Source organism: Harpia harpyja, chromosome 23 (genome assembly GCF_026419915.1).
Source record: "Harpia harpyja isolate bHarHar1 chromosome 23, bHarHar1 primary haplotype, whole genome shotgun sequence".
NCBI classification, from domain to species: Eukaryota; Metazoa; Chordata; class Aves; order Accipitriformes; family Accipitridae; genus Harpia; species Harpia harpyja.
Genome location: NC_068962.1, coordinates 9911172 through 9936740, shown reverse-complemented (window position 1 = coordinate 9936740; position 25569 = coordinate 9911172). Strand labels below are relative to the sequence as shown.

Here is a 25569-nt window from a genome sequence, read left to right as displayed (position 1 = left end):
AGCAGGAAATATTAAAGATCTTATTTTAAGCTAAACAAGATAACTGTGCAGGCTTTCAAGTCAGTTTAAGGTAATTGGTTAAGGGGCTTCAGCATACCTCTTACAGTACCAGTAATTGACCTCTTCTAAGCACTTCACCCCCTAATAGTTTGGTTGAGAAGTAGCTCGGTATTGGTTCACAGGAGATGGCTAACTGCCTCATTTCTTCACATTAGCCTAATGGAGAGTAATGACATCCTGTGACATGAAGTAAGTTTTGTCATCTGTATTCTGCTTCACCATTTTTCATCTCTCTTTATTTGGATTATTAAGAATTTGGTTTTGCATTGCTGAGGTCAATAATTGCTTTACCTTTAACTCTGTTTGTCTCTGATTCAGACCCTAGTAATGCAGTTTGTGTTTTTAGAAGGACTATGCTTAAATGTCCTTTCAAATACCCCTTAAAAAGGTGTCTAGACTAAGGGTAGAAAAAATTAACACTAGTATTTTTTTTTATAAATTATTTCCTTCATATTTCATGTGTAGGGAAACAAGGTAGAGGACATCCTATCAAGGTATTCTATTATTTTTATGAAAAGTATTTTTGAGGAAATTTTCTATTTTATTAAGTGTTTGGAGTTTTTATTATTGGCTAAATATTCTTATATTTGTGCATTTCTATTCCTGTGATATCTTTGCAACACTCTTTGCTGTCATTGGGTAGTGATTACTTATGTAGCTAGCCAGTGCTATTTGCTGCAAAAAGTTTAATTTGTTCTCTCTATTTATTTTCTAATAAGTATTCATTCCCATTTCTATTTGGTGTATTCAGTAGGGAATGAATACAAAAAACTTCCCAGTAATTAACATAGGACATAGCAAGCTCTCTCTTCTTCAAATTAGTCTTTAAGCATAACTGATTCTATAAGAGACTAACTTGATCTAATGAAGAAGAGGAACAAATGAAATTGTTATTAAAATGTTAATTTTCCCAGTCTTGCTTCTCTGAGATCGCAGTACTTACTGGTCAGGTCTTACAAAGGTTGTTCATTTAATTTCTCTTACAAGTTTTTTTTTCCCCCCTCCAATGTGTTATTCTTCAAATGTCCAAGCATATATCTCCAGAATTTTATTGCCAGTACTTCATAGCTACCTGGTTAGCTACATGGGAGGCAAGACTAGGTTATGTAGGAGGCATGTAGGTGTGCTTCAGACTATTTGTTTTGACTAGGAGTATGAGAGGAGTTCCTGTCAATATACTTGGACACCAAGCTTTTCATCAGTCGTGCTGACCTACTATTTGTTAGCATTCTCTTTGAGTTACCTTTCGTCTGCTGTTGGCAGTGACTTTGAATCTGGAAGGTACGTAGTTCTCACTGTAGGTCACTTCTCTGAAGGCATTCTGAGACTGATAGTCATTGCTGCGTTGCCTTTCGCTTATCCGGTTCTTTGTGGTTCCCATTGTTTGAATCGTGATGCTAGTGTGGCATAGAATAAGTAGAAATTATACAGAGATTGCATCCAGACCATAGGAGATGTCCTTTAGGCTCTTATTTATAATAAGCACTGCATCTGAAATAAATGACTAGTAAGTGATACTGTGAAATTTGTTCCTGCTTCTAAAGGTACTGACTTCAAGCATTACAGTCATGCTACTTGTGGGTGTCTTTTGGCCATCCTCTTGTACCACCTCATAAATAAATGTGTTTTGTGGGTGGGTGGGTGTAGAAGGGGGGGAATTTTTTTCTTTTTTTAATTATTTTTTAGCCTGTATTCAGTTTGTCACACAAATAGGTTCTGAGTCACTTAACAAACGTTTTTCCCTATCTTGCTGAACCAGTAGATCTGAAAATAGAATATCTGATCTGCACCAAAACCAGTTTTAAATACTCTTTTTTTCAAAGGAAATAAGTGACTACTTGTATGATCTTAAATGAATCTTTCTTGATAATATACAGTGCCTCTGAGTTAATAAGCAGGTTCTGTATTTCACGTGGACTTTCAATATTATCTGTGTTTCTCTTTGAAAATGTAGGTGTTTAAGCTTTACTTTACTAGAAGAATTACAATTAAGTGTTCAAATTTGTAGTATCTTTTCTTTGTTATGAGTATAGTTTCAAGATAACTTTGCTGCTTGTTCTTTGGCTGTATTTTAAAGGTACAAATAAAACAAAACACCTCAATTTTTCAGTTGGCAAAGGGAAGAACAAAAAACCACAGAAGATGCTGCTTGTTATCCACTGTAGAAACTGACTTTGTAGCTCAGTGGACTTCCAGCTGATGGATTTTTATTACACCTAGATAGGTTGTTCTGTGAAAACTAGAGCTAACTTGCTATTTATCCCATGTACAGAAATTGATTATTGATGATTTCCTTCTACTGGATTGATAAAGTTGCTTAGTCATTGCCAGAGGCTTAATCTGGGATTAAATGACATTTTTGCTCATAAAATCCATTTCTATTTGCATTAGTCAGTTAAAAAGTATGTGTCTTTTTACAGAGACACATTCTCTGTAAATACATTCTTATTGTGTGTGTTTTTCTCCCACTGCATATTAAACCAGCAGCTCTTAGGCTTTAATTTTCCTTTATTGCCAACTTATTAGTGTAGGAAACATGTGAAGTGTGCCATAATAATTTTTGGCGGTAGGTTTATAGGTAGGATTGTGGTATGTGGTCTTAAGAGCCATTTTATACTTTGCTGCTTTTTTTCTTAAGCATCCTCTTATGTCGTACAGAAGAGCAGAACAAACTTCCTTTAGAAGAAAAATTGCATGTCCATCCGTTCAAATGTGCAGGGCTTTAGTAAGTTGCCCACACTTTGTACAGGATGAGTAGTTCAAAAGCATTGTCGGGTCAGATTTACTTAATACGGTGTAGGAGACACAAATGACATGCTGGGCATCATCCTTGGGTACTCATTTTCAGGTGTGTTCGTTACTCAAGAGGACAGCCCAGCCATGCAGCAGGTGCAGCCTTTGTCTTCCCAGTAGCACTGGGGCAAAGCTTCCTTCCTCCTCGGGGCTCTGCACGCCTGTTCATCCAGTTGCTCAAGCATAGTGCTGAGCTGTGCTGCCCACCTCTGCCATGCCACTCATCTGTAGGACTGTCCTGCTTCCTTGTAGTCCATGCGGCAGAGGTGAGCTCGTGCTGTTTTACACAGCTGGAATTTTCCCTTGGTTCCCTTTGAACTTACATGAATTGCTGTGTCATGTTGTGCTATCCAGTTCCTTCATTTATGTCTGAAAGTTTTGTGCTGGAACCAGACTCTTTTAGGATTTACTAGTATTGAGAAGAGTGGAAGGGTTACTTGATATATCTCGAAGGGTGTGCTTTCATCTGTAGTCTCGGCACAGTGTTTACCTTTTTAGCGGTGGTTTAAAAGAGTTGCTTGTGATCTGTGATAATCCCTGATACTTCTCTGAAGATGAGCCAACTACCTGTTCCACATCTCATACTTGTGTAGCTTTAAGCAGTTGGAGTTGCCCCTGCCATTTATATGGGTTTATTTTTCTGAACATTTCTCTGTTTTCTCAAGATCATTTTGAATTCCAGTTCTGCCTTCCAGCATACTTGCGTGTTCAGTGAGCTCTCAGCATTTCGGCAGTGCAGAAAGTGCAGCACCCTTCCTTCACTGCAAAACCACTCGAATGAGACAATGCTTAAGTGAAATGCAGGTATGACTGTTGGACCACCTATCTACCTGTGTGGGGGTAACAGTAGTGCTGGACAGCACTTGAGCAGTCTGGCAGTTCAGGAACGTCTTTTGGCCCCAGTGGGCTTCTAACCTCCAGTGTTAAGTTCTTGCTGCTGCAGATAGATGGATTAACACTGGCTAGATATCCATAGCACCACCATTGTCATGCTGCATTTGGCTGTGGAGACCTACCCTCAGAGAGAGCCTTCTCTGTTGCACTGATCATGTGCACAGATTTACCAAGCTAATATAGTCCCTTCTGCTCTTGTACTACCTCCAGTCATTCATACATTTTCTGCACTTAATGCAGTTTATCTTTTCTCCTGTAGTCCTTATCACTGTTTCTTCAGTTGAGAGGTTAGAGGTTGTTTGGTTTTGTTTTGTTTTGTTTTTTTAATTTAAAGATTTGTATAAAATATTAACAATTTTAGAGGAAGACTTTAGGCAGTTTTAAATGCCAGCATTTATAGTTCAATTTAAATTTTAGTAAGGCAGGTCAACAGTAATAAGGACTGCTTAGCTTGTGCTACTTGCTAATTACAATAGAAAAATGTACACATAATCTTCAGCTGTTTTATGAATGCACTGACTTCCTTGTTGAGGAAGAATTGTGTGGGTTCATAACACTAGAAGTAAATGTTACTAAATATGTACAGTTGGTCACAATATTGGATACGCTACAGACAGAGTTCCAACTCAGAGGAAGAACAAACCTTCAGGCCAGCTGTTGTTGTATCACCAGCGTAAATGAGTGAACCTCATTTAGTGCGTCACGCGAGCAGGAACAAACTGGGCAGGTGGAGAGGGACCGGTAAAGGCCACTTCCAGCTCAGTACTACGACCCAGCAGGGGTTGTGACAAATAGCTTTGTCCTTGGCGGGTATACGTTTTGAATTCTAGTTCAGCTCAAACTCAGCTGATCCAGGAGCCTCTACCTACCGTGGAAACAAGACACTGTCAGTCTAGTGATTTGGCAGCATTTCACTACTTTGGGAAGTCCCAGTTCTCAAGCCAGTGTATTTTCAAGGAGCTCTAAGTTGGAAAAGAAACTCCTGTGAGTAATGCCTGGTGACTTACCACTTTCTTTTCTGCATTTCCTGAGTTCTAAAAATAACATTTTGTGTGTGGTTAGCCCCAGTGATTTTGATATCTGGACTGTCTTGATCATGTGCCATATTTAATGCTGCTTTGTGAAATGGACAAGGTGAGGTTAAAAGAATTGTGTCTTTTGAAAATGCTTTGGATACCACTTAGGTGATGACTGAGCTTTGGCAGGGGCTGCCCAATCAAGAAATCTGCTGCAGTGCCTTATTTAAGAGCAGTATAATGGAGTGAGGAATTAGGATTTAATGCAAAGGAAATGTGCAATGTGGGTGGGTCATGCAGATGGATTTTGGTAGGGAGATGAAAAAGGTTTCTGCAGTCACAAACGCTAAAATTGCAGTGGTGGTACTTGACTGTTAGCAGGCAGGAGAGATGTTAAATCTGATCTAAATCAGTGCTCATTTTTTCCCCAGATGAAAATGACTACTTATGAAAGGTTAGAGGATTTATGGGGGTGTCAAAACATATGGCAGATGGGCTGGATTAGGACTCATGAGTATAGTAATCCAAATCCTTTCTGCCAAGCATTACAGAGGATCTCTTCCTGCTGCTGAGCTACACTAAACGTACACAGTCAGAGGAGCACAGGCTGTCAGGAGGCTCAGAGGAAGAGTTGCTAGTGAAAGTGCTTGTCTGAGCAGAGTTCATTTTGAAAGCACTTTCTTCGCAGGCAGAAGTCTACTGGGGAACTGATTATATTATTTAATTTTAATAAATTACTGTAACCAGGTGGTTTTTTTCATTTGGTTTGCTATACAAAGCCTGGAAGAAAGTAAAGCCAAAATGTGAGCTAAACCTTTCTAATTATCTCTTGACTATATTAGTACAGAGGGATAAAAGCTGTGCAAAATTCATGAATGTTGAGAGAGGAAAAAAGGGGAATGAGTTTGTCATTCCCCTTGTGAGCCAGCGCTACCTATGTATGATTTAAAAAAAAAAAAAAAAAAAAAAGAAAAAAAAAGGGGGGGGAAAAAAGGCATTGTACTTTAAATTTTTGTGACAGAAGTTTAAGTGTTAGGGACAGTTTCAGTCTTGGTTTTTGACTGCATCCAGAGGATCTCCTCTGAAATCTGAAAATTCACAATGGCATGTCAGTGGTATACAGGTTATTGGTAGCTGTAGTTAATATGTAGTTAATTTTAAAAAGATGTAAAGCTACTGGCTTTTGAGAATATCCATGTCTGAAATACTCTATGGGGAAGGATGCAAACCATTTGTGTCTGAGGCAACAAAAGGATATTTGCACTCCACTCCTGTAGTCAGTTAATTAAGCTAAAGAATCTACCAGAGCTCTTTCTGCAGTTAACTAGTATTTTACAGCATGATAAATTGATAAGCTGGTGTGGAAAACCACCTACTCAGATATCGCTGAGCTCCATGTGTGAATGCTTAGATATTTCATTTGACACCAGTGTAAAATGTTTAAAAAAAAAAAAAAAGTTTTGTTAAAGCATGAAACACAATACTGCGTATAGATAAGTTGTGTTCTTTGTAGAACCAAGAAGTGTGAGGATCCGGACCTTACAGATCTTAAATTTAAGCTTAAAAGGGCTGCTGCAAATAGTTACTCCAGCAGTGAGGATGGATTAGCTCCGAGGTACAGATTGTTTGCATTTCTAGGGCTAGGAGCAAGAGGCAAGCTTTTCATTGTTACTGTTTTATGATGTATGAAGAAGATCTAAAAGTTTTTAACAGGTTTTGCTGTTATTCGCGAGGAATGGCATATCTGCTCTAGCGTGGTTTTGTCCAAGAACTTTGTAATGTGAACTTTCTCAGCATTTAATTGAAAAGTACAATGGTTAGATCTTCAGGAAAGGGAGATTTTCTTCCAGTTGTTAAGTAAGTATTAACAAAATAACAAAGCAGTCTAAGCAATCCATGAAAGCTCACTTCTCATCTGCTAATCAAGTTTCCCTTGCTTAGTATTTGGGATGTCTTAATATTTCGAGTAGTATATAGCCTTCCAGCAAAGACCTGCTCTGAATTTCTAATTAAAACAAACAAATGAACAAAAAACCCCATCATCCACTTCCCAACCTCCTCTTAAGAGACCTCAAGAAGGGTGTATAGAAGAGAAAAAAAGGTCACATTGAACATTTGAGAGTTGTTTATACGCATGTTTAAAGGAAACAAGTTTGAAAATAATTGAGCCGGAGGGGTGGGCAGAAAAATTTTCATTTAGCAAAATATGACAGGAATGAAAGGACAAATTGAACCAGGGACATAAGGTTTTACTATGAGGGCGTACATGCAAATCCATGAAATCTGAATAATCTTTTTATTCCAGATATAAACTTAGTTGGGAGTTTCAGTGATAACCAGTTTACACAGCTTTATAACATTAAAAGCATTTAAACAGTCCTGGCAGGCAGGGATGAAACAGTATCTGAGATGAGTTGTGAAGTATTATACAGCTTACAAATAAAAGTCGGTTGTTACAGTAGGCTTTCCAGGGAATATATTCATCATAAAGTGTAGATGTGGGTTTTGATTGATTTATTACCAAAAAATTGTTGATTTTCCAGGATATAAAAATATGCAAAAGCTAATAAATCAAACTGGAATTACTATGGCAAATGAAATATGTGGACTCAGGCTTTACTTTATGTTTAAAAAGTGTCAGCATATTTTAGGTGGTTCTGATACAAGTATGTAAATATTCTCATTATAAATTTGTTCCTTACTAATGCCTCCATTGAATTCTTCCATATTGCCTCAAATTTGAATGAATTAATCTAAATGCCATTACATATTTTAAATTTCACAAGGAGAAACTCTACAGAAATGTGAAAAGGAATAATTTTCTTCATGAGATAAGCGGATAAATTATGATGACCAGACCATGTATTGTTACTGAAACATCAGTAACCTGATGGTAGAAAATTATTAATAATTGACCTCAAATGGAGCAGCACAATTATCTGTATTTCATATATCAAGGGGAGAGTCCCCCCACAAAGGAGAAAAATGAGCTGTTTGAAAGAAATAAGATAAAACATTCCAGTGTGAGGTCCTGCTTCTGAATAACTGAGGAAACATTGAACAACCATCCCAGGAATGTGTAGTGTGAGATGGAAAAACCAGACCTAATAAAATGAAAAATGATTGATAAATAATTCTTTGTAATAATGGGGGGAAAGATTATCAAAATGCTTACGCTGTATCTGGAGCTATTTGGCAAATAGTTTTTCTTTTCTTACAAAAGGCATCTGAGAAATTGAAATATAAAAATACAGGTATTTTAGTTTTTACAGATTCTTCTGCTAAGAGAGAGTAATCCAAAACAGCTTTAGGGTGCCCATGTAATTGAGAGCAGAACTTAAGCTCATCAGTCCTAGAAATAGGTGAGAAAATCTTGCTTCCTGTTTCTCATTTAGGCAGAAGTGGTATGTTTCTGCAAGCATTTGAGCAAGTAAGAGCTTTCGGGTGTGGCGGGGGGAAACCCAACAAGCAGCTCCAGGTGGCAAGTGTTGAGTTATTCCATAAATAAGTGGAGGTTCTTCAAGTTGCTAGCATGATGACATGGGTAGGTGGAGGCAGCTGCATGCTTCACGTAATATTATTTAGATGGGTATGATGATGTGAAAGGTTTTAGAGCACTTATTTAATATGGTGTCCTTGAAGAAAGAAAAACAACTTATTGTTTGGCTGTGAGATACAAAATGAAGCGGGGCTTTCAGTAGGCAGATCTGAAGGCTCCAAATAATCACTGTAGTTAATAGGTAGGAGCTGGAAGACCTAAACATGGAATGTGTGTCTGTTTTCCTCTCTTGCCTTCTTGGAAAGTTTATTTAGTTCTCAGGTGAAATACCTTAGGAAAGACTTTCATTAGGGAAAACGGAACTGGAACATACTTTAAATCTAATTAAGGCAAACTGGTGTTTTTGTCACAGCCAGGAGCAAAGAAAGGATTTGGGAGGTTATGTAGGAACCATTGTAAGGTTCCATAAATTCCTCTAAAATAAAGAGTTTTCAAAGGGTTACACAACCAAATCTTAAGCAAGGACTGACAGCCTGAAGATCTCTAAAGGCTTGACTCTGATGCAGGCTTGATACAGCTTAAATGAAAGAACCTGTTCTTTTAGTCTATGGTCAAGAGCATACCCCAACATTTTGTGATACAATGTCAGAGACTGAGATCTCTAGTGCTTCTTTCCATTACAAAAAAAAAAGTTGTATCAGATATTTCTTGGTTCCTTTTGTTTATAATTTACAGAATTAAACACCTAGTGTTGATTTATGCTGATTTTTTTTTTTTTTTTTTTTCCCCTCCAGAGAAAGAATTTGACCCTCTTCTTCAGCATTGGTTTATTGACCTCCTGGGGGACTGCACTGCTGGGTGTCCGCTTATACTGGATGGGCAACAAGCCCCCAAGTTTTTCCAATTCTGACAATCCAGCAGCTGACTCAGACAGTTTTCTCACACGTACGCTGACCTTCTTTCACCTGCCAACCAAGAACCTCTGGCTGTTGCTGTGCCCAGATACCCTCAGCTTTGACTGGTCTATGGATGCTGTGCCTCTTCTGAAAGCAGTCAGCGACTGGAGGAATCTACACACTGTGGCCTTCTATGCTGGACTCCTCCTCCTTGCCTACTTTAGCTTGAAGGGCTCCAGCAATGAGAGAGAATGCAATGGAAAAACTGTAATGAACGGCAAGCAGAATGCTAATGGGCATAGCTGCCACTCAGAGATGGAGTACAAGACACTGGAGGTGAAGTCAAGCTTTGCATCAAAAGAAGAGAATGGTATAAAAAAGCATGAAACGCAGAAACCACAGCTTCCTTCAACTGAGAATATTGTCATTCTGTCTCTGTCTTTGTTAATAGTGCCCTTTGTTCCTGCCACAAACCTATTTTTCTATGTTGGCTTTGTAATAGCAGAGCGTGTGCTGTATGTTCCTAGTATGGGCTTCTGCCTGCTGGTTACAGTAGGTGTCAGGGCCTTTTATGTCAAAGCCCAAAAGCGCTTTCTGAAGAACTTGGTTTTTTGCTCCACTGCTGCATTAATTGTTTTCTATGGACTCAAGACTGTTGTCAGGAATGGGGACTGGCAGAATGAGGAGATGCTGTATAGGTCAGGGATAAAAGTAAACCCTGCTAAAGGTAATTTTTACTCTTTATGGTGAATGCTTTATTTATTCCTATCTGTCTTTCCCTTTGAATTGTCTGATTTTATCAGCTATATCTAAAGAAGTTACTTTAGGAAATGTCCTTTTAAGTTGCGTTAGAATGTACATTAGTAAAAAATGAGAAAAAGCAGGAATGTGTTTTGATTAGGTGTTACAGGTTTGGTATTAACACGGAGAAAATGAGACCCTAAGGTAAGAGGATACTTTCTTCTTCATTGATCTTAGTTCTGTATTTTGGAATTAAAGATGCATTATTAGTATTACAGACCCCACCCTGGTAATTTTCCATTTGGAGTCTGGTAATCTATCATGCTCATGAAGGTTTTTCACATGTTCACCGAATGTTCTGTTCTCTGTGACTAGAAAATGTAAGAAATAGTAACGGACAGCATCAGGGAGATGCTGGGTTTTTTTATTTCATCTGATGCAAATAACGTCAATACTACATAATAAAAATGAGGAAATGAGGTCATATTATTCAGCCTAGGAAATGACTGTAGTTCCTCCTGCATACAAGTACTGTAAAGAGTTATTGTCAAATACTTATGCCTTCCTGTTAACGTATAAATGTCAGCTATTCGTAACATTGCCCAGCTACTTCTCTCAAAGGTTGTATCTATGCCGTAATGAAATGTGACTACAGCTAGTATAAACACATCCAAACAGGCAGTAAACCGGCTAGTTTAGGGATCAGTAACAATGTTTAGCTGTGGCTCTGTGGTTTCAGCATATGCGGCAGATCCAGCTGGGATCCTGAACTCCATGCTGCCTGGCTGTACTGCTCTTGGCACACGAGCAAGTTTATATGAGAATGTTCGAAATACCACCTGTGAGTGCAATGTAGGCATTGACTAAGCCTTCGTTATTCACAATTCATCAGAAGTGAGAAGGGATCACTTGATTGCTTTGCCTGTCTGTGAAAGAAAAATTTGACAGTGCTTAAACATATTGCACTTGAATTTTTCCAGTTCTCTGCTCAGAAGCCCATTATATGATGCAAACTCATTTGCTGACAGAGGTGTGCTTCTCGGTTAGGCAGTTATATCATGCCACAGTCTAAAAGCTGTGGTAGTAAGAGGCAAATGCAGGTGTTACTGTGAGCTGATAGGGAGTGAAAAAAGTAGATTTGGCAGATAAGATGCCTTGCAAGGCAGCATTAGAGTAGCTTGTCAATCCTCAGTCTGATTTTGTAACTCTTCTTCATATACTTTGTTGCCCTAGGTAAAATTATTAAACTTGTTGCTGCAGTGAGTGACTTTTAAATGTGAACAAGCACATCCCATTTATTTTACTTTTTTTCAAAAGTAGTGCAGGAGGGCAAGAAATGAAGAGAAGTAACTGAACCGCGAGACAGCACACCAGAGTGATTATATGATGCTGTGAGACTTACCAGTTTAGTGACGCCATAAAGCTTGCAGTAGAACTTTGGCATTCCTTGGAAAGAAAAGAGTGTGTGTACACTTGATTAAACAGTTAATGTATGTTCCATTTTTGTCCTTGGTGGAGATCCCCAGATATCCCAGACTGTATTAATAGTTGTCTGCTTGCTTTGAGCCAGTTTTTGTGATTAAAAAAAAATAATAATAATTCTAGTTTTTGTGCAACAGTAGGATTTGCTGCAGTGTTGTCTGGAAATTAGACTACTGAGTATTATGCTCCCAGGAGACAAGGCGAGCTATTTTCATCATACACATCTCAGTATGCACAGACATGTATATATGATTGTCTGGTTTCTTGCCATATAAGCTGACATTAAGTTTCTTGTAAGATATGCAAAAGCAAAGACAGCATGTCAGTGTGGTGATATAGACATGACTGAGCTGACTGTAAATCTCTTTAAAGTATCCTGTTAAACTTCTACTGAATATTTACTAGCCCACACACATTGTAACAAGGCTGGGTATCAGAAACTCCCAGCTAAAGCGACCTGTCACCCAACTCTATTCATTATTGTGAATACTTCCTAGCTTATCCGTGGCTTTGACTATGCTAATTTTATTTTCTATTTCTCATACAATCAGGCAAGCCTGACTGGACTAGACTGGCTGCCAGTCCCGCCAAAGCATTAGGAGATCAACAATTCAAACTACTCTTCAGTAATTAAATGAGGTTGACGTAGGAAAAACAATTTATTTTTGTTTGCCTCTTTTTTTTAGTTTTATGAATGCTAGTGATAAATAGGCTATTCAGAGAGCAAGATAATGGAGTGCTCAGTCAAACAGTAGAGCAGAGAAGCATTTTCCTTCCTTTTAGGCTGCTAAGAAGAGGCTGCCACTCCTCATTTCTCTGTTTTCCTCAACTTGCAGCCGTTTCTCCTCATGAGTATTTTCTTTCTTCTGATCATTTTTGAGCGGCGGGATCATTTTCCTTGATGGTTCTGCTTTTCCTCTCTTCTCCTGCAAACAGCTTCTGAAAAAGAACTTCTTCTGTCCTAGGCTAAAAAGCAAAGAAGGATCTCTTCAAAAACTCCCCGTGTGGGAACTGATAAAGAAGTAGAAATCTGTGAAGACCAGCTTTGCTAAAGCAAGGAGCCGAGTGTTTTGTTCCAGCTCCATCTGTATTCTGGACTAGCAGGATGAAAGCCACTCTGTGGCTGGATGCTGTGCGACAACGTTGAGCTGATGTGCTGTACTAATAAGGTCATTTGAGAGGCAAGCTATTAGCACAGGTGCTTTTGTGTACTAATGTAGCTGAACTGCTTCGGAAATGGAATTGTCTCACATGGTGATGGTTTATAATCAGATCCTCTGCGTTGTAGTAAGTGTAAGAATATAATATCTCCTGATGCTGTGGGACTTTCAGGCAAACTTGTTCAGCGGCTGCTCCATCTTCAGTCCTCAGTGAAGACGTGGGCAATAAGCACCTTGCCAGCATTTTCTTCTGGCCCCTTCATGGGCACCTTGCAGGCAGTGCAGGCAGAGAAGTAGTGTTCTGCCTCAGGTGAGAAAGCCCCTACCCCGCAGGCAGCCACAGCCTTTCTGCAATTTACATTTCTCCAGACTATTCTTGTCAATCACTGACAATGTGGAAAAAATATTCAAAAGCACCGTGCGTGGCTCATCTCTGAAAAAAACCCCAAATACCTCACGGGAAAGTCAAGTGAGTAGAAGGTGGTGATGCCGCCTCCGAGCCACCGTGCACGTGCCAGCTTTCCTGGCCTTGGCTGGTGGAGTTGTAATGAGGACTTGGGATGCCTTAGCTGCATCTGTTACCGGGCTTGTTCTTCTGCTGTTCTGGTTATGACTAGTATTTCAGATATCTTTAAAGTGATCTGAGCGTTGCCTCGTTACAGTTTGTCAGTACTTGAGGGAAAAATAGGCAAGATTGATTAATGTAGTTTATAGATCCTGAAGTGGCTGTATACATGTTTTGACACTAGGGAGGGAAAGGCGCAAGTGTTTCTCTGTGCTGTCTTCAATGTAACAAGCAGCCCAACTGACATAAAACAGCTCACATTATTTGAGTGTTCTTTTATAGCAAAGGAAGCCTCCCAAAATGTAAAAACAAACAAAAAAGTTAAAAATAGGTGGTAGCTGTTGCGTCTTTTTCAATTAGACTGAGAGTCATTCTGTGGTGATGATTACCTCATGTTTAATATAAGATTATAATGACACACAAAATTGTTCTTATTATGCCTTGTTATTTCTAGTTTTCTCTGTAGTACCAAAAGTAAGCTTCAAAAAGCATAATCTTTTTCCTCCAGGCCATTTTGTACCTTGCAGTCCACATCTGAACATCAAAGATCATTATGCTATATTTGCTGTACTGTTATAGACACTGATTAAAGAAGTAGAAAATAACAGAGAGGCTTAGACTGTTAGACTGCTGCAGAGGTATTAGTTGCTTGGTCATAATTACTGATGAAATTTTAGTCTGGTGTTTGCTGTGACATTTGTAAGTAAGCTTTGAAGATCCTTGCTGGAAATAGGTGACCTGCTACACCAAGTGGGTGCTTAACTTTAACCATGCATTCAAGTCTTGCTAAATTAATATATGTAGCTACTGTTTTTGTAATGGAATGTACAGCAAGAAACAGATACTAGGCTGCTTCCAAAAGCAGCCAAAATTACCACATTATTGTGGCACTACAGCTGGCCTGATAAGCCCTGTCTCGCATGTGGCGCTGACTTAAGCTGGCCTTACAGCTCTTGGCTTCAGAACCCATTCTGCACCTTGCTCAGATGTTTGTCCTTGTTCCATCATGTGTTAGTGTTAATGAAATGTCATACGTTCACATCTTGGGCAGGTCAGTGGGACTTGAATATGTGCTTCAGTCCTTTCCTGAATCAGTGCTGCAGGGGAAAAAAAACCCAAAACAAAATTCCTTAATATCTATTACGTGAAGACAAAGCTGTGGTGAGAGGGTTGAGTTTTGTGGTTCAGGTAAACTCTACTATTGGAGTCAAATTGCTTAGATGTTCCTGAGAGGTGATTGACACAAAGACTAAAAAAGAAAAAAGAAAAATAATTCTTTCTTGCACAATCATTCAGATCATCTGTGTTTTAAAGTTAGTATTACCTCTCATAGTCCTACTTTGAGTTAAAAATCCTGTTCTTAGCATCTTGCTTCTCACATCAATTACCCTGGTGTTCTCAGTGGGCAGCAATAAGACATGGTCTTGACAGAGAATATAGAAGTTGTTTCATACTACTATAGAAAGTCACTTTCCTTCTGTCTTTGCACTCATCCTCCTACTCTCTGTTCTTATGACTGTGAATCATTCAATTTTGCTTAATGTTTTCAGAAGATATTCTAATACTGAAATACTCTTCTGGACCACAATGTTCTGTTTTCCTGTCCTACTTTTCTCTTTTGTTTCCTTTGCAACAGGGTTGTGAGATCTTCCTGCCTCGTTCTGCTATGTTTGTGCCTGTAGAAGATTTAAAGAACTTCCTTTGCTTTTTTGGCATCTTTGGCACTGCACTCAGCCTTGATCAGTTTTATTCCCCAGAACTTCATGGATAATTACCTTTCTTTTTCTTTCTCTTTATTTCTTTTTTTCTTTCCCTCTCCCTTATCATCAGTTTAGCATAGGATTGGTAAGGACTGCTTCTTTATGCATATGTGAATGTCAAGATATGAATAAGAAGTTCGGATTTTGAAGCATTTTAGTTGAACAACAATGTATGGAGTAGCTGTATGCTCATCTGAGCAGTCATTAAAAAGTAGCAATTGCATTTTTGTTTCTTTAATCTCATCTATGTAGCATAATACTTGTCTTTTGATCTGAACAGCAAAAAATATACTCTTTGTTTTTAATATTTTTTAAAACACCAAATTTCATTTTGTTATCCATGTTGAATAGTGTGTAGTGTTAATTTCCTCTTTATTTTACCATTACTAATGCAGCAAGCAAATGTATTTACCATACAAACTGTTTTAAGTGTTAGTGTAGGGGGAAAAAAAAGAATCACGTGAATTAGTTTTGTTCCATTTACATAAATTTCTTATTGTTAAAAAGGCACCCAAATTTATTCTTATCCAAGATTTGCTCCTCTGATTAAAAAAAAAAGAAAAAAAAAATCCATGCCTGTCATTGTAGATATTGGATGCTCTAGTTCTGTGCACTTGGGTAGAAGTAAATACTAGAAGCTGTTTCCATCTGATTTGACAGCTTGCTGCTGTTATCCTTATCTACTCTTGGAAAATGATTTCTTGCTAACAGTAGCTGTCAGTAAGAGGTCCCTTCTTCAGCAGACAATGAAAATACCAACTAATAGTGCAGCGAGGAAAAGCAGTTATAATACCTTGTAGTAAACTAGGTAAAGAAGCCATATTTCCCTCAAACAAAAAGGATGCAATAAACCAGTATTTTCCATGATTATTAATATTTTCGTATCACTAGCGATGACTGGAGACAAAAGGAGAAGAAATATTTTAAGGTATGCCATTCTTTGAATATGCTTATTATTAAGAGCTTACATTATGCTGACAAGAAGCTGGGCTCTCTTGTAATACCTTTAGAGCTTTGTTTCCAAAAGCTATTGCTCTGGCACACAACTTGTTGTTAACCACACTTTTTTTATGCCTCCTAAATAGAGTAGCGTGTATTTTAACAAACACCACATTGGGTATTTCAAAATACTTTGAGCATTTGGGATTGCATTTCAATGTTTTGGTGCATATATTCTTTTTTTATATGCAACTTGGCAGTAAAACTGCAACTCGTCTTTGGGCCAATAGCCCAAAATATCACTCTGCGCAGTAATTATTTCTTCTCCTTTGGTTCATTTCACTTCAATAATAATAAAATCACTCTAAAAGTGGTAAAGACCTGACTCAAATAACCATGCAGTGAATGGAAAATGCTGTTTTTGAAAAACAAGGCTTAAGAGAGAAAGTAATTTCAGTGCACAGGTTGCCATAAATGAGCAGATTTTAAAAGTATAAAACCTGCTAATAATTATGCATAAAAGTTTTGCATATTATCACTGTTAAGAAATACCAGTGCCATGAGCATAGCATCTGGAATTAGGTATTCATGAGTTTGTTTGAGTTTTGCTAATGAGCTCTTCTGTAGCCTTTGAACAAGCTAACAATTTAATCTCAATTTTTCCCTCTGGAATGGAACTCATGCTACCTATTTTCATTAGACATCGGATCATTTTTTTCAAATTTTGGTGATTCATTATTGTATTAAACCCTCTCCACATTTCTGATAGTATAATACCCCTACTAAGCTAGTTGCTAAAAAAATATCAGGATACATAGTCATTATGGTGGTTCTTGGCATACTTTTTAGTCAACTTTTTTAGAAGTAATTGTCAGAGAAACATAGCACCAACTAATAGTCAATTTTCCCAACACCTTCACCAGAACTTTCTGGTGCTTAATCTTTTGACTAAATGTTGCATGGATATTTTCTTTGACTTCTGTTTTTATTTTCAGTTTTGGTCAGAAACTTAAGTTTGGCTATTTTTTTAAGAAGAAATTACTGTAAAGGTAGTATACCTTCTGTCAGTGTTGTAAAATGTTTCCAACCAGCAGTAATAACCCTTATAACAGCTACTGTGTGGGGAAATGCACTTGATAGTGAAATGATCTTATATAAGTAAAAACCCCAAAGGTTATAATTATATATTGAAAAACATAATTAGTAATATATAACTTTATATGGCTACATAAGTCTGTTATTGCTGTATATAAATTATGTAGGCTATACCGTGATAAATTTGGTGTCTTTGTTCATAACAAAATTGGCAGAATTTGAAGGATAAATGTTGTACAGGATGCTTCAGAGTTCTTGAAATAAATAGGAAATACTTTTTCTATCTGCCACTCATAACAGCTTTAAAAGAGAAAGCTCAACTAGTAAGTGAACTGCATAGAATTGTTTGAAAGTTAAATAAAAAGACTACTCTCTGAAAATAGTGTAGGGCTCTCCAAATGGGTGGTACTGCTGCCCTGGATGATTAGAAAGTGTAGAAGGAATGGCCATTAGCAAATTGTTTGGGAAAGAGCCATAGTTATCTAGAGCATTTGAGCATGCCACAGGCAGCCCAGCCTCAGCACTGCAGTCTGATTATGTTAAATACGTTGGAGAGCTGAAAGAAAGTGGTTTACACTTCAGTTCAAAGTCTGAATGTATTCTCCAGTGACAGTGTTCTTTCAGTTCTTCAGTAGTGCTGTAATTTCCTCTGAAACTCTAGTCACTGTGGGATGTCTGCTTCTCCTTCAGCAGGATACCAGAAAGCCCGATATTCTTCCTTTATACATACAGAGGACTAGAGACAAGGATACTAAATTTTTTTTTTCTTGAGTGTAGTCCAACAGCATCTCTAATCCGTGAATCCTAAATAGCAGGGGGATAGGAAGAGAATCTGTTATTAACTACTAGCTACACTTTCCCCCCCTTTGCATATACTGAGAATTTAAAGAAATAAACAATTTTGAGGCATGGACTCTATTACTCTGTTTTGAGACAGGGACTCATCAGACTTTTATTTCTTCCCCTGCCATCCCTGAGGTGCTCTGCAAAATCATTCAACAAACTCATCTGTGCTAAGAACTACGGTGCAAAAAACCCCACCCCTGGTCAAGGAGGGATTAGCTCTGGCAAGAATTTTTTTTTTTTTTTTTTTTTTTGTAGCATATCAAGTGAAGTGGATTACGTTTGGTATTTTCTTTGCCAGAAAATGATAGATTTTATTTTCCAGTTTGCTTAAAAGTCAGGCCTTCAGTCCATATTCGTGTGTTCTATGGAACTAGCCTGTTTTTTTTGGAAGAAAAGAGTCACTATTAATTAGAGGAAAATGAGATTATCCAGGTTGGTTCTCAAGCTAAGCATGTTTGTTTAAATGCATTAGATAGTCATCCAATTGTTTCATTATTTTACCTTTTTTTCAAAATATGTCAACCGTGAAAAATTTTTCTTTACATAATGATTTTCACCATGGGTTACATGTCTTCATTTTCCTATCTGTAATGGATTTCATACCGCTACACACAGAGATCCCATTACACAAATCTGGTAGAGAAACTAAACTTTAATGTGGACAGGACAGTAATTTACACACATGCCTCTTTATACCTCTTCTGGCAGTGTAAAATCCCAGCGTAGATAGATAAAGACAAGTATTTCCAATACCCTTCCTTTGTTACAGGGAGTTTTATTAACACTTAAGCTTGGACTGTCATCATCGCCAGCCTTCATGCATGCAAAAATTAAATGATGGCTGATGCAATTATAGTATGCCCAAAAGGCTTGCGTATAGTTTTGTTTTAAATTACAGAAAAGATCACAAAATAGAGGGACTGCGTGCTCAATGTCATTTCCTTCTCTTTGCTTGGATGCTCTTGCATGCTGAACTTTTCTTTCAGTTCTTAAAACACAGAAGGGAGTTGGAATATGGACTATTAAAGATGCTAGTTAATAATTGTAGTGTCTTTAATTAGTTTCACTACTGGCAAAAAATGAAGGAGGTCATTTTATGACCGACCTTCCTCCCTGCCTCCTATATTTCCGTACCAGCATGGATATGTATTGGCTGGCAAAGCTTCACAGGCCCTGTCTTGCCTTAATAAGTGATTTAAAACAAAACAAACAAAACCATACAACTTGAAGAGTCATGAAAAGCCTAATTCCTGGATAGGCACTAATTTGCCTTTTCCAAGTCCGACATATGTCGTTTGAGCACTCTGACGATTCTGTTGGTTTGACAAACCCTAGCGCTGCTTTCCTCCCCGCTGGGGCTCCTCTGGCACATTTGCAGGACACTGTCCTCTCTGTTCCCCTTTCCTGGAAAGGAGCCAACACGATCCACCTGCATTTAGCTTTGCAGACCAGGGCTGTCATTTCAGTCACTTAAGTGCACCCTTCCAATTCTGCAGGAGGCTGGCTTACAGTTCACCACTCAGGATGTAAGTGATAATTTTGAAATGTATCATAGATAATTTTTTTTAGAACCATGCCTGCTGTTTAAAAAGTTACGTGATTTGACAGATTTAGTACATGGTCACCTCCTTGCCTGAGTCAGTTTAGTGCCCTGAAGAGTTCCTCAGGGTTAATCCTGAGGTTTTTAGGGTGCCCAGAGTTCTCTTCCTCTTCCACTTGTATTTTTCTGCTCCTTTGGCCTCCTCTTGCTTTCTTGCATGATTTGAGTCCATCGCCTCTACAAACCACAATTCCTTATATCACGAGAGTTTCAGGTCAGCACTGTTCACTGCTTTGCTCCTGACTCTTGTGAAGTTTCATGATATGGGAACTTTATGGCAGTAATGGCTTACAGTGTTCACACACTTGCAGTGCACACATAGCTAACGAAACTGTGCAAACAAAGGTGTGATCGGGCTCTGTTGGGAACAGAACAGTGACTAGATTAGATGTTAAAGCTACTATGATCTGCCTTTTCTCTTTTTTTTTTTTTTTTCTAACCTGTATCTGTTTATTTATCTGATTCATACCATAGCTTTCCCAAAAATCATTTTAGCATGAGGGATGGGGTGGCAGAACTGAACGGCCTGAAGGGTGGGAGGTACAGGAATTCCTTAAAATGGTAGTTCCACCAGAGCCACTGTGTCACGAAACACTGCCCTGAAGTAACCTCTGGCAGTTATCTCCTTGGACAATGGGATTTCCGTTGAAATAAAATATAATCTATGTTTATCAGTCTTTTGTTATTACCTTTCTGTCAGATGAAAAGCTAGTTCCTGGTGCGTTGGGGTGTGCCAGCACAGCTCGGAAGGTAGAAAACTGTTGCATTGTCAACAAGTCCGTGATCTTGCAGTAGTTTTAGCTTAATCAGAATATCTTCATTAGAGTTGCAACATTAAACAAAACTGAATTGTACAAAGATTGGGAAATGGGAGGACATATCCAGAACAATGTGTGTGTGTTGGTGTTGTGTGTGTTTGTTTATTTATAAAGAACACCTACAAAGTTGCAGTGAGGTTATGATTTCTGGTTTGAATCTTTTTAGAGGTTCTGCAGTATGACCACTGGCTTCATGGGCTGAATCTGGTTTAGAGGACAGGTTTGTCTGGAGTATCGTCTTTCTCTTGTGGGAGAAATGGAAGGACTGTCCATGTAGCACACTGGCTGCACTGAGCCAGCTCCTGGGAGATGTGAGATGGTACCTCCATATGAGAGATGAGTCGTTGGGAAACATGTTTCTTCCTGAACTTGTCTGTTGACTAATACTGGGCGAGGGCTATGCTGTTAAGAGTTTCTATGATGTTAACCTGAAAATATTTTACATTGTGATAGATAACTAAAACCAGTAAGGAAGTGTTATTTGATCCTGTGGCACTTCAAATGAAGGTACTGGTGAGAATTTCTTCATACACTAGTCTGTCACATGTAGTGAATCAGGGTGTGTAGGAGAAGTAGGAGTATGTGAGTATATCTGTCATTTTTCTTTGATGGCTCTGGGTGCTCGCTATTATCGTGGGTGCTCACTAAAGACTCTGTTAATGTGATATTTATTATTCATCCAGATTGTGGGCCCCTCACGCACTTGAGATTAGGTTCATTAAAGATAATTGGATTACCAAAACCTGCAAGTACGTCCTAGGCAGAACGAGGAGTCCATACTGTAGACTAAAGAGTAAATGGTGAAGCCTGAGAATGCTTTACCAGCTGCTTAGTCTCATCCCTCAGGTTCATTGAGCTGACAGAGCCACTGTGTTATCCTTTGAGGAGGAAAAGTTAATTTTCTGTAACATAGCAAGTGGAGCAGGTATATCAGGCGGCGATGCTGAGCATAGCAGAGAGTGTCATGAATTCATATCCATTTGCATCAGGGTTTCAAAACTCAGAAACAAAACTGAAGCACTGCCTGCCAAAAGTCAGTTGGTTCAGTACCCATGCTGACATGGTGTTGGATAGGTTTCAGAGCTCTGCATAGTTTTCAATTATGTTTTTCTTTCACCTGCTGTCATTCCAAAAGCCCTGGAATTGATCAGCAAACGAAGTGTTGAACAAACGGTATAAATAACACTCTTAATAAAAAGAAGAATAATATATAAAAGTTAGGAGGTGGTAAATCTCTAATACAGTCTGTCTCAACATTACCACATACCCACTGATTTAAAAAAAAATCAATATATAAAGTAGATTAAACTCATAAATTATGGGTGTATAGAAACCATTTATCCCTTTAGGAAACAAGAAACCGGGCAGTTTTGCTGTTGAGTTAGCAAAATGAGGTAGCTTGATCAAAACGTATCTAATAAAAAGTGAAGTTTTTCGAGGAAAATTATTGAAAATGATATGAATGAATTTATGACATATTTGGAAAAAAATCATTATTTCTTTGGAATGATAGGAAAAATATAAATACCTTGTACAAACCATAATGCAGAACTTATGCAAAACCTGTTCCACTTTCAAAGTAGTAACCTTTAGCATTTACATGAACTTTTCTGTTCTCGAACCACTTAACAAACATGATCTAATTAATCTTCTGAAGATCTTTGTGAGAGATAGTGGGTCTGTATTGTAGAAAAGCTATTTAAAATGTTGAGCTCTCTTCATTGCCTTTTTTTTGCGTGTGCAACTGAGCTTTCAGAATTTTTATTGGGGAAACCTATCATGCCTCCGTTTGTGAAACTCTTTCCCCCTCTAGAACAAAGTGATTGCCTGATGAAATGTGAATGCTAAAGACTGGAGAAGCACTCTGCTTTATCAAGTAGTACCCTTGAAAGGAAAATGTCGTAAGCTGCTGATGAATCTAACCTTTCGACAAGGAGGAAAAGGTGTTGTTCTTTATAGCTATGGTTATAACCTTTCAAATGTGAATGACATAATTAGTGCTGTGCTCTTTCTTCATGTGTTACCCAACAAAGGTAATTTGGAATATTGGTTATTGGAAACTTGTTGACCTCTGTTGCAAATCTCAGCCTTTTTTTTTTCCAGTACGGTGAATTTTCCATTTACAAACATTGGTCTTAATGTTTCAACTTATTTCTCATGAAGTAGACTATACTCAGAAGTCCTCAAAAGACTCAAAGGAGTGTCAGATTTTACAGCTTTTTTTTTTTTTTTTTGTAATTTTTATTTTAACCAAACGCAAGCTTTGTCTGCTCCCAAATGTGTTTTAGGAAGGATGACCCTTTAACAGAAGTCAAGAATGTAGATCAAAATATAAAATGCATACACAATTATCAATGTTCCCACAATGTTTAAACTGTAACTAACTTATTTTTCTTGGCCCTCATTTTGTGAGAATACTAATTATATGGTGAAATGTTCCTTACATCTCTCTTCTGTATTGCAAAACCACTTCCTTGTCTCTTCTTCCTTTACTTCATTCCACCAGAGGTTATCATGCATTTATGTTCTGTTAGTGTCTAGCTGCATTGTTATAGTAGGCATTGTGCAAAGCCATAGTGAGATGCAATCCTTGGCAGAAAAAACTTGCAATTAATGGATGAGTAACAAATGTCAAGAATACAAATAGAAAGGCATCAGGAGCTGAAACCTCCTAAACAACAGATCTGAAGAACAGACCAGCGACAGAGCTGGGAACAGCATATACCTCTTTTAATTCCCAGTTTAGCACCTGTACTTTCAGCAGGAGGGAGCTGAATCTGATGACAGGAATGTATCTGTTTTAAAGGTATAAACTTGAAGAACATAAGAAAAAGAAATTTTTTTTCTATGCAAGCCACATACTACATTAAGTTTATTTTTACTGCGGCACCCTCTGCAGTAAGCGTTGTTTCACAAAATTCTCTGATTTTTGAATAGTCTGTAACCTTAGCAGTGGTGCAGTGCTCTATGTAGGGCAATACATGGCTTTCAGCTGTTAATGTGGAGCTTCAGATAGGTGGTAAAATGAACAATTTGGTTCTGATCTAGAATAAATCTAAATATCTGCTCTAGAGATATTCAGTGCAGGTGCTAAGAATCAATAGAAAAACATATTTAGTGAAAGTTCCAAGAATATTCAATATTCTGTTTGCTCCCCTTTACCATAGAGCTGAGAGATTCACAACATGCTGCTGCGCTTGACTCTGCCTACATTGTGGTGATACTGCCATAGGGTGAGGTGGCAACGTGAATGCTTGTAATTCATGACTTTCATACTGATAGCTGTAAAGCAGTAATTTATAGTACAAAATGAAAAAGTGTTAAGAACAGATGGTAAAAAGAAGGAAAAAAAAAAAAAAAGTTGTCCTAAAATGGAAACCTGGATTGTCACGCTCCAGGAATTAAGTCCACATAAAAGTTAATAGCAAAAGAGAAGAGGTTATTTCTTTTTGGTTTTGGTTTTATATTATGCGCCAAACTTTTAGAAGTTAATTTAGCGTTCATCAAACCTTTTATGGTGACAGCCCCATATAAATTGACACCCTTTAATACACACAGTGTGGTCAAGGCCAAAGGCATCTTCCCCATGCTATTTTTGTCAGAAGCATCACCTGGAAAGTAGTAAAAACTCCTAGTTTTCCATAAAGTTATTTTAGTTCTTTCAGATTTGACTCCATTACACTGGTAACAACTTAAGTAATTAATTTCAGAAAAAAAACCCACTTAAAATAAGTCATACTGTGACGTAAATTCTTGGAAAACATCACAACGTTTCAAAACGGAAAGTATAATTAGTACTGTTTCTTACTTGTAATGTTTTAAATTCTGTCATACTGTTCTAACCTGTTTCCCTCTGAGTTTCTTACTCAACAAGTTTGTAACGAAGGAAAACATAAAACTTTGCACCAACTGTAATGCAAATTTCAAATATTGATGCTCTGACCAAGAGGAGATTATTAGTGTGCTGTACTGAAGAATTGATTTATATAAAATGTGCATATATTACTTTTAATTGGCTTGTAAGCCTTGGAAGGGAAGGGAAGCAAAGGGAAAATCCTTTTGGACAGTATTGGAAACAGAAGGAAGTGTTTAAAAAAAGTAAAATTAGAATTCTCACTCTTCAGTTATCATCCAAATAATGTCTTACCGTTAGGCTAGGAATTTCAACAGGTTTTGAGAAGGATGCTTCTTTGGAGCTTTACGGCATCTGTTGGGCCCACATGCTTAATCATCTTTGATGAGTTTTGAAATTTAATGTTTGCAAAGTAAACAGGCGAGCAGAAATAACTTTTTCATGAAGTTCAAGTACTGATGGTTTAGGTGTAAAGTAGTAGGGGAATATGGACGAGCTGCACTATTTATCAGCCTGATGAGGGTTTTGATACCAATCAACATTACTTCCACAAAGTAAAAGTAAAAACACCTCTAAAGTGTTGATAATTCTGTTGATAATCACCATAGTTCTTTCTCCACTCCATTTTTGGCAGGGGTACAATGATATCTCCCTCCTCCCATTTTTTTATTTGGAGGGAGAAGAAATAAAAAATACTCTTCAAAAGCCTGTAAGATAAAAGCCTGTTATATTCAACAAACAAAATCACCTTTAGGAGTTAGACTCAAAAATACTTTCTCTTACAATCTTTTCACGTAGTTTGGAATTGCAGAATATTTTCAAAATTGCACATCTTTGCTCTTTAAAAGGTTTTACGTAAGTTAAAGTGGGTTGGTTGTTATGTTCTTGGTCATACTTCCCTCTCTCGTCCTTTGCCCTATGTGGGAGTGTCCTGGTTTTGGCTGGGATAGAGTTAATTTTCTTCTTAGTAGCTGGTACAGTGTGTTTTGGATTTAGTGTGAGAATAATGTTGATAACACACTGATGTTTTAGTTGTTGCTGAGTAGCGCTTATCCTAAGTGAAGGATTTTTCGGTTTCCCATGCTCTGCCAGCAAGCAGGTGTACAAGAAGCTGGGAGGGAGCACGGCCAGGACAGCTGACCCCAACCAGCCAAAGGGATATTCCAGACCACAAAACATCACGCTCAGTGTATGAACTGGGGGGAGTTGGCTGGGAGGGGCAGATCGCTGCTCGGGCATCGGTCAGCGGGTGGTGAGCAATTGCATCGTGCATCACTTGTCTTGGTTTGGGTTTTTTAAAAATTATTTTATTATATTCCTTTTCATTATTATTATTACTACTACTACTACTACATTTTGTTTTACTTTAGTTATTAAATCGTTCTTATCTCAACCCGCAAGTTTTACTTTTTTTTCTGATTCTCCTCCCTGTCCCACTGCGGGGGGGAGTGAGCGAACAGCTGCGTGGTGCCTAGTTGCTGGCTGGGCTTAAACCACCACAGGGAGGTAGGCTTTCTTTCCAAAAGGGAAGACAGAGATCATTACTACTTAG

General features: G+C 38.0%; 1 protein-coding gene across 1 annotated transcript in view; it reads left to right on the top strand.

The window, feature by feature from the left end:
- TMTC2 (transmembrane O-mannosyltransferase targeting cadherins 2) overlaps positions 1-25569 on the top strand; it is a 259189-nt gene that overhangs the window by 137657 nt on the left and 95963 nt on the right. The window contains exon 3 of the mRNA XM_052774546.1: positions 9057-9885. Coding sequence (XP_052630506.1) covers positions 9057-9885 — 829 coding nt within the window. The remainder of the gene's footprint in view (positions 1-9056; positions 9886-25569) is intronic.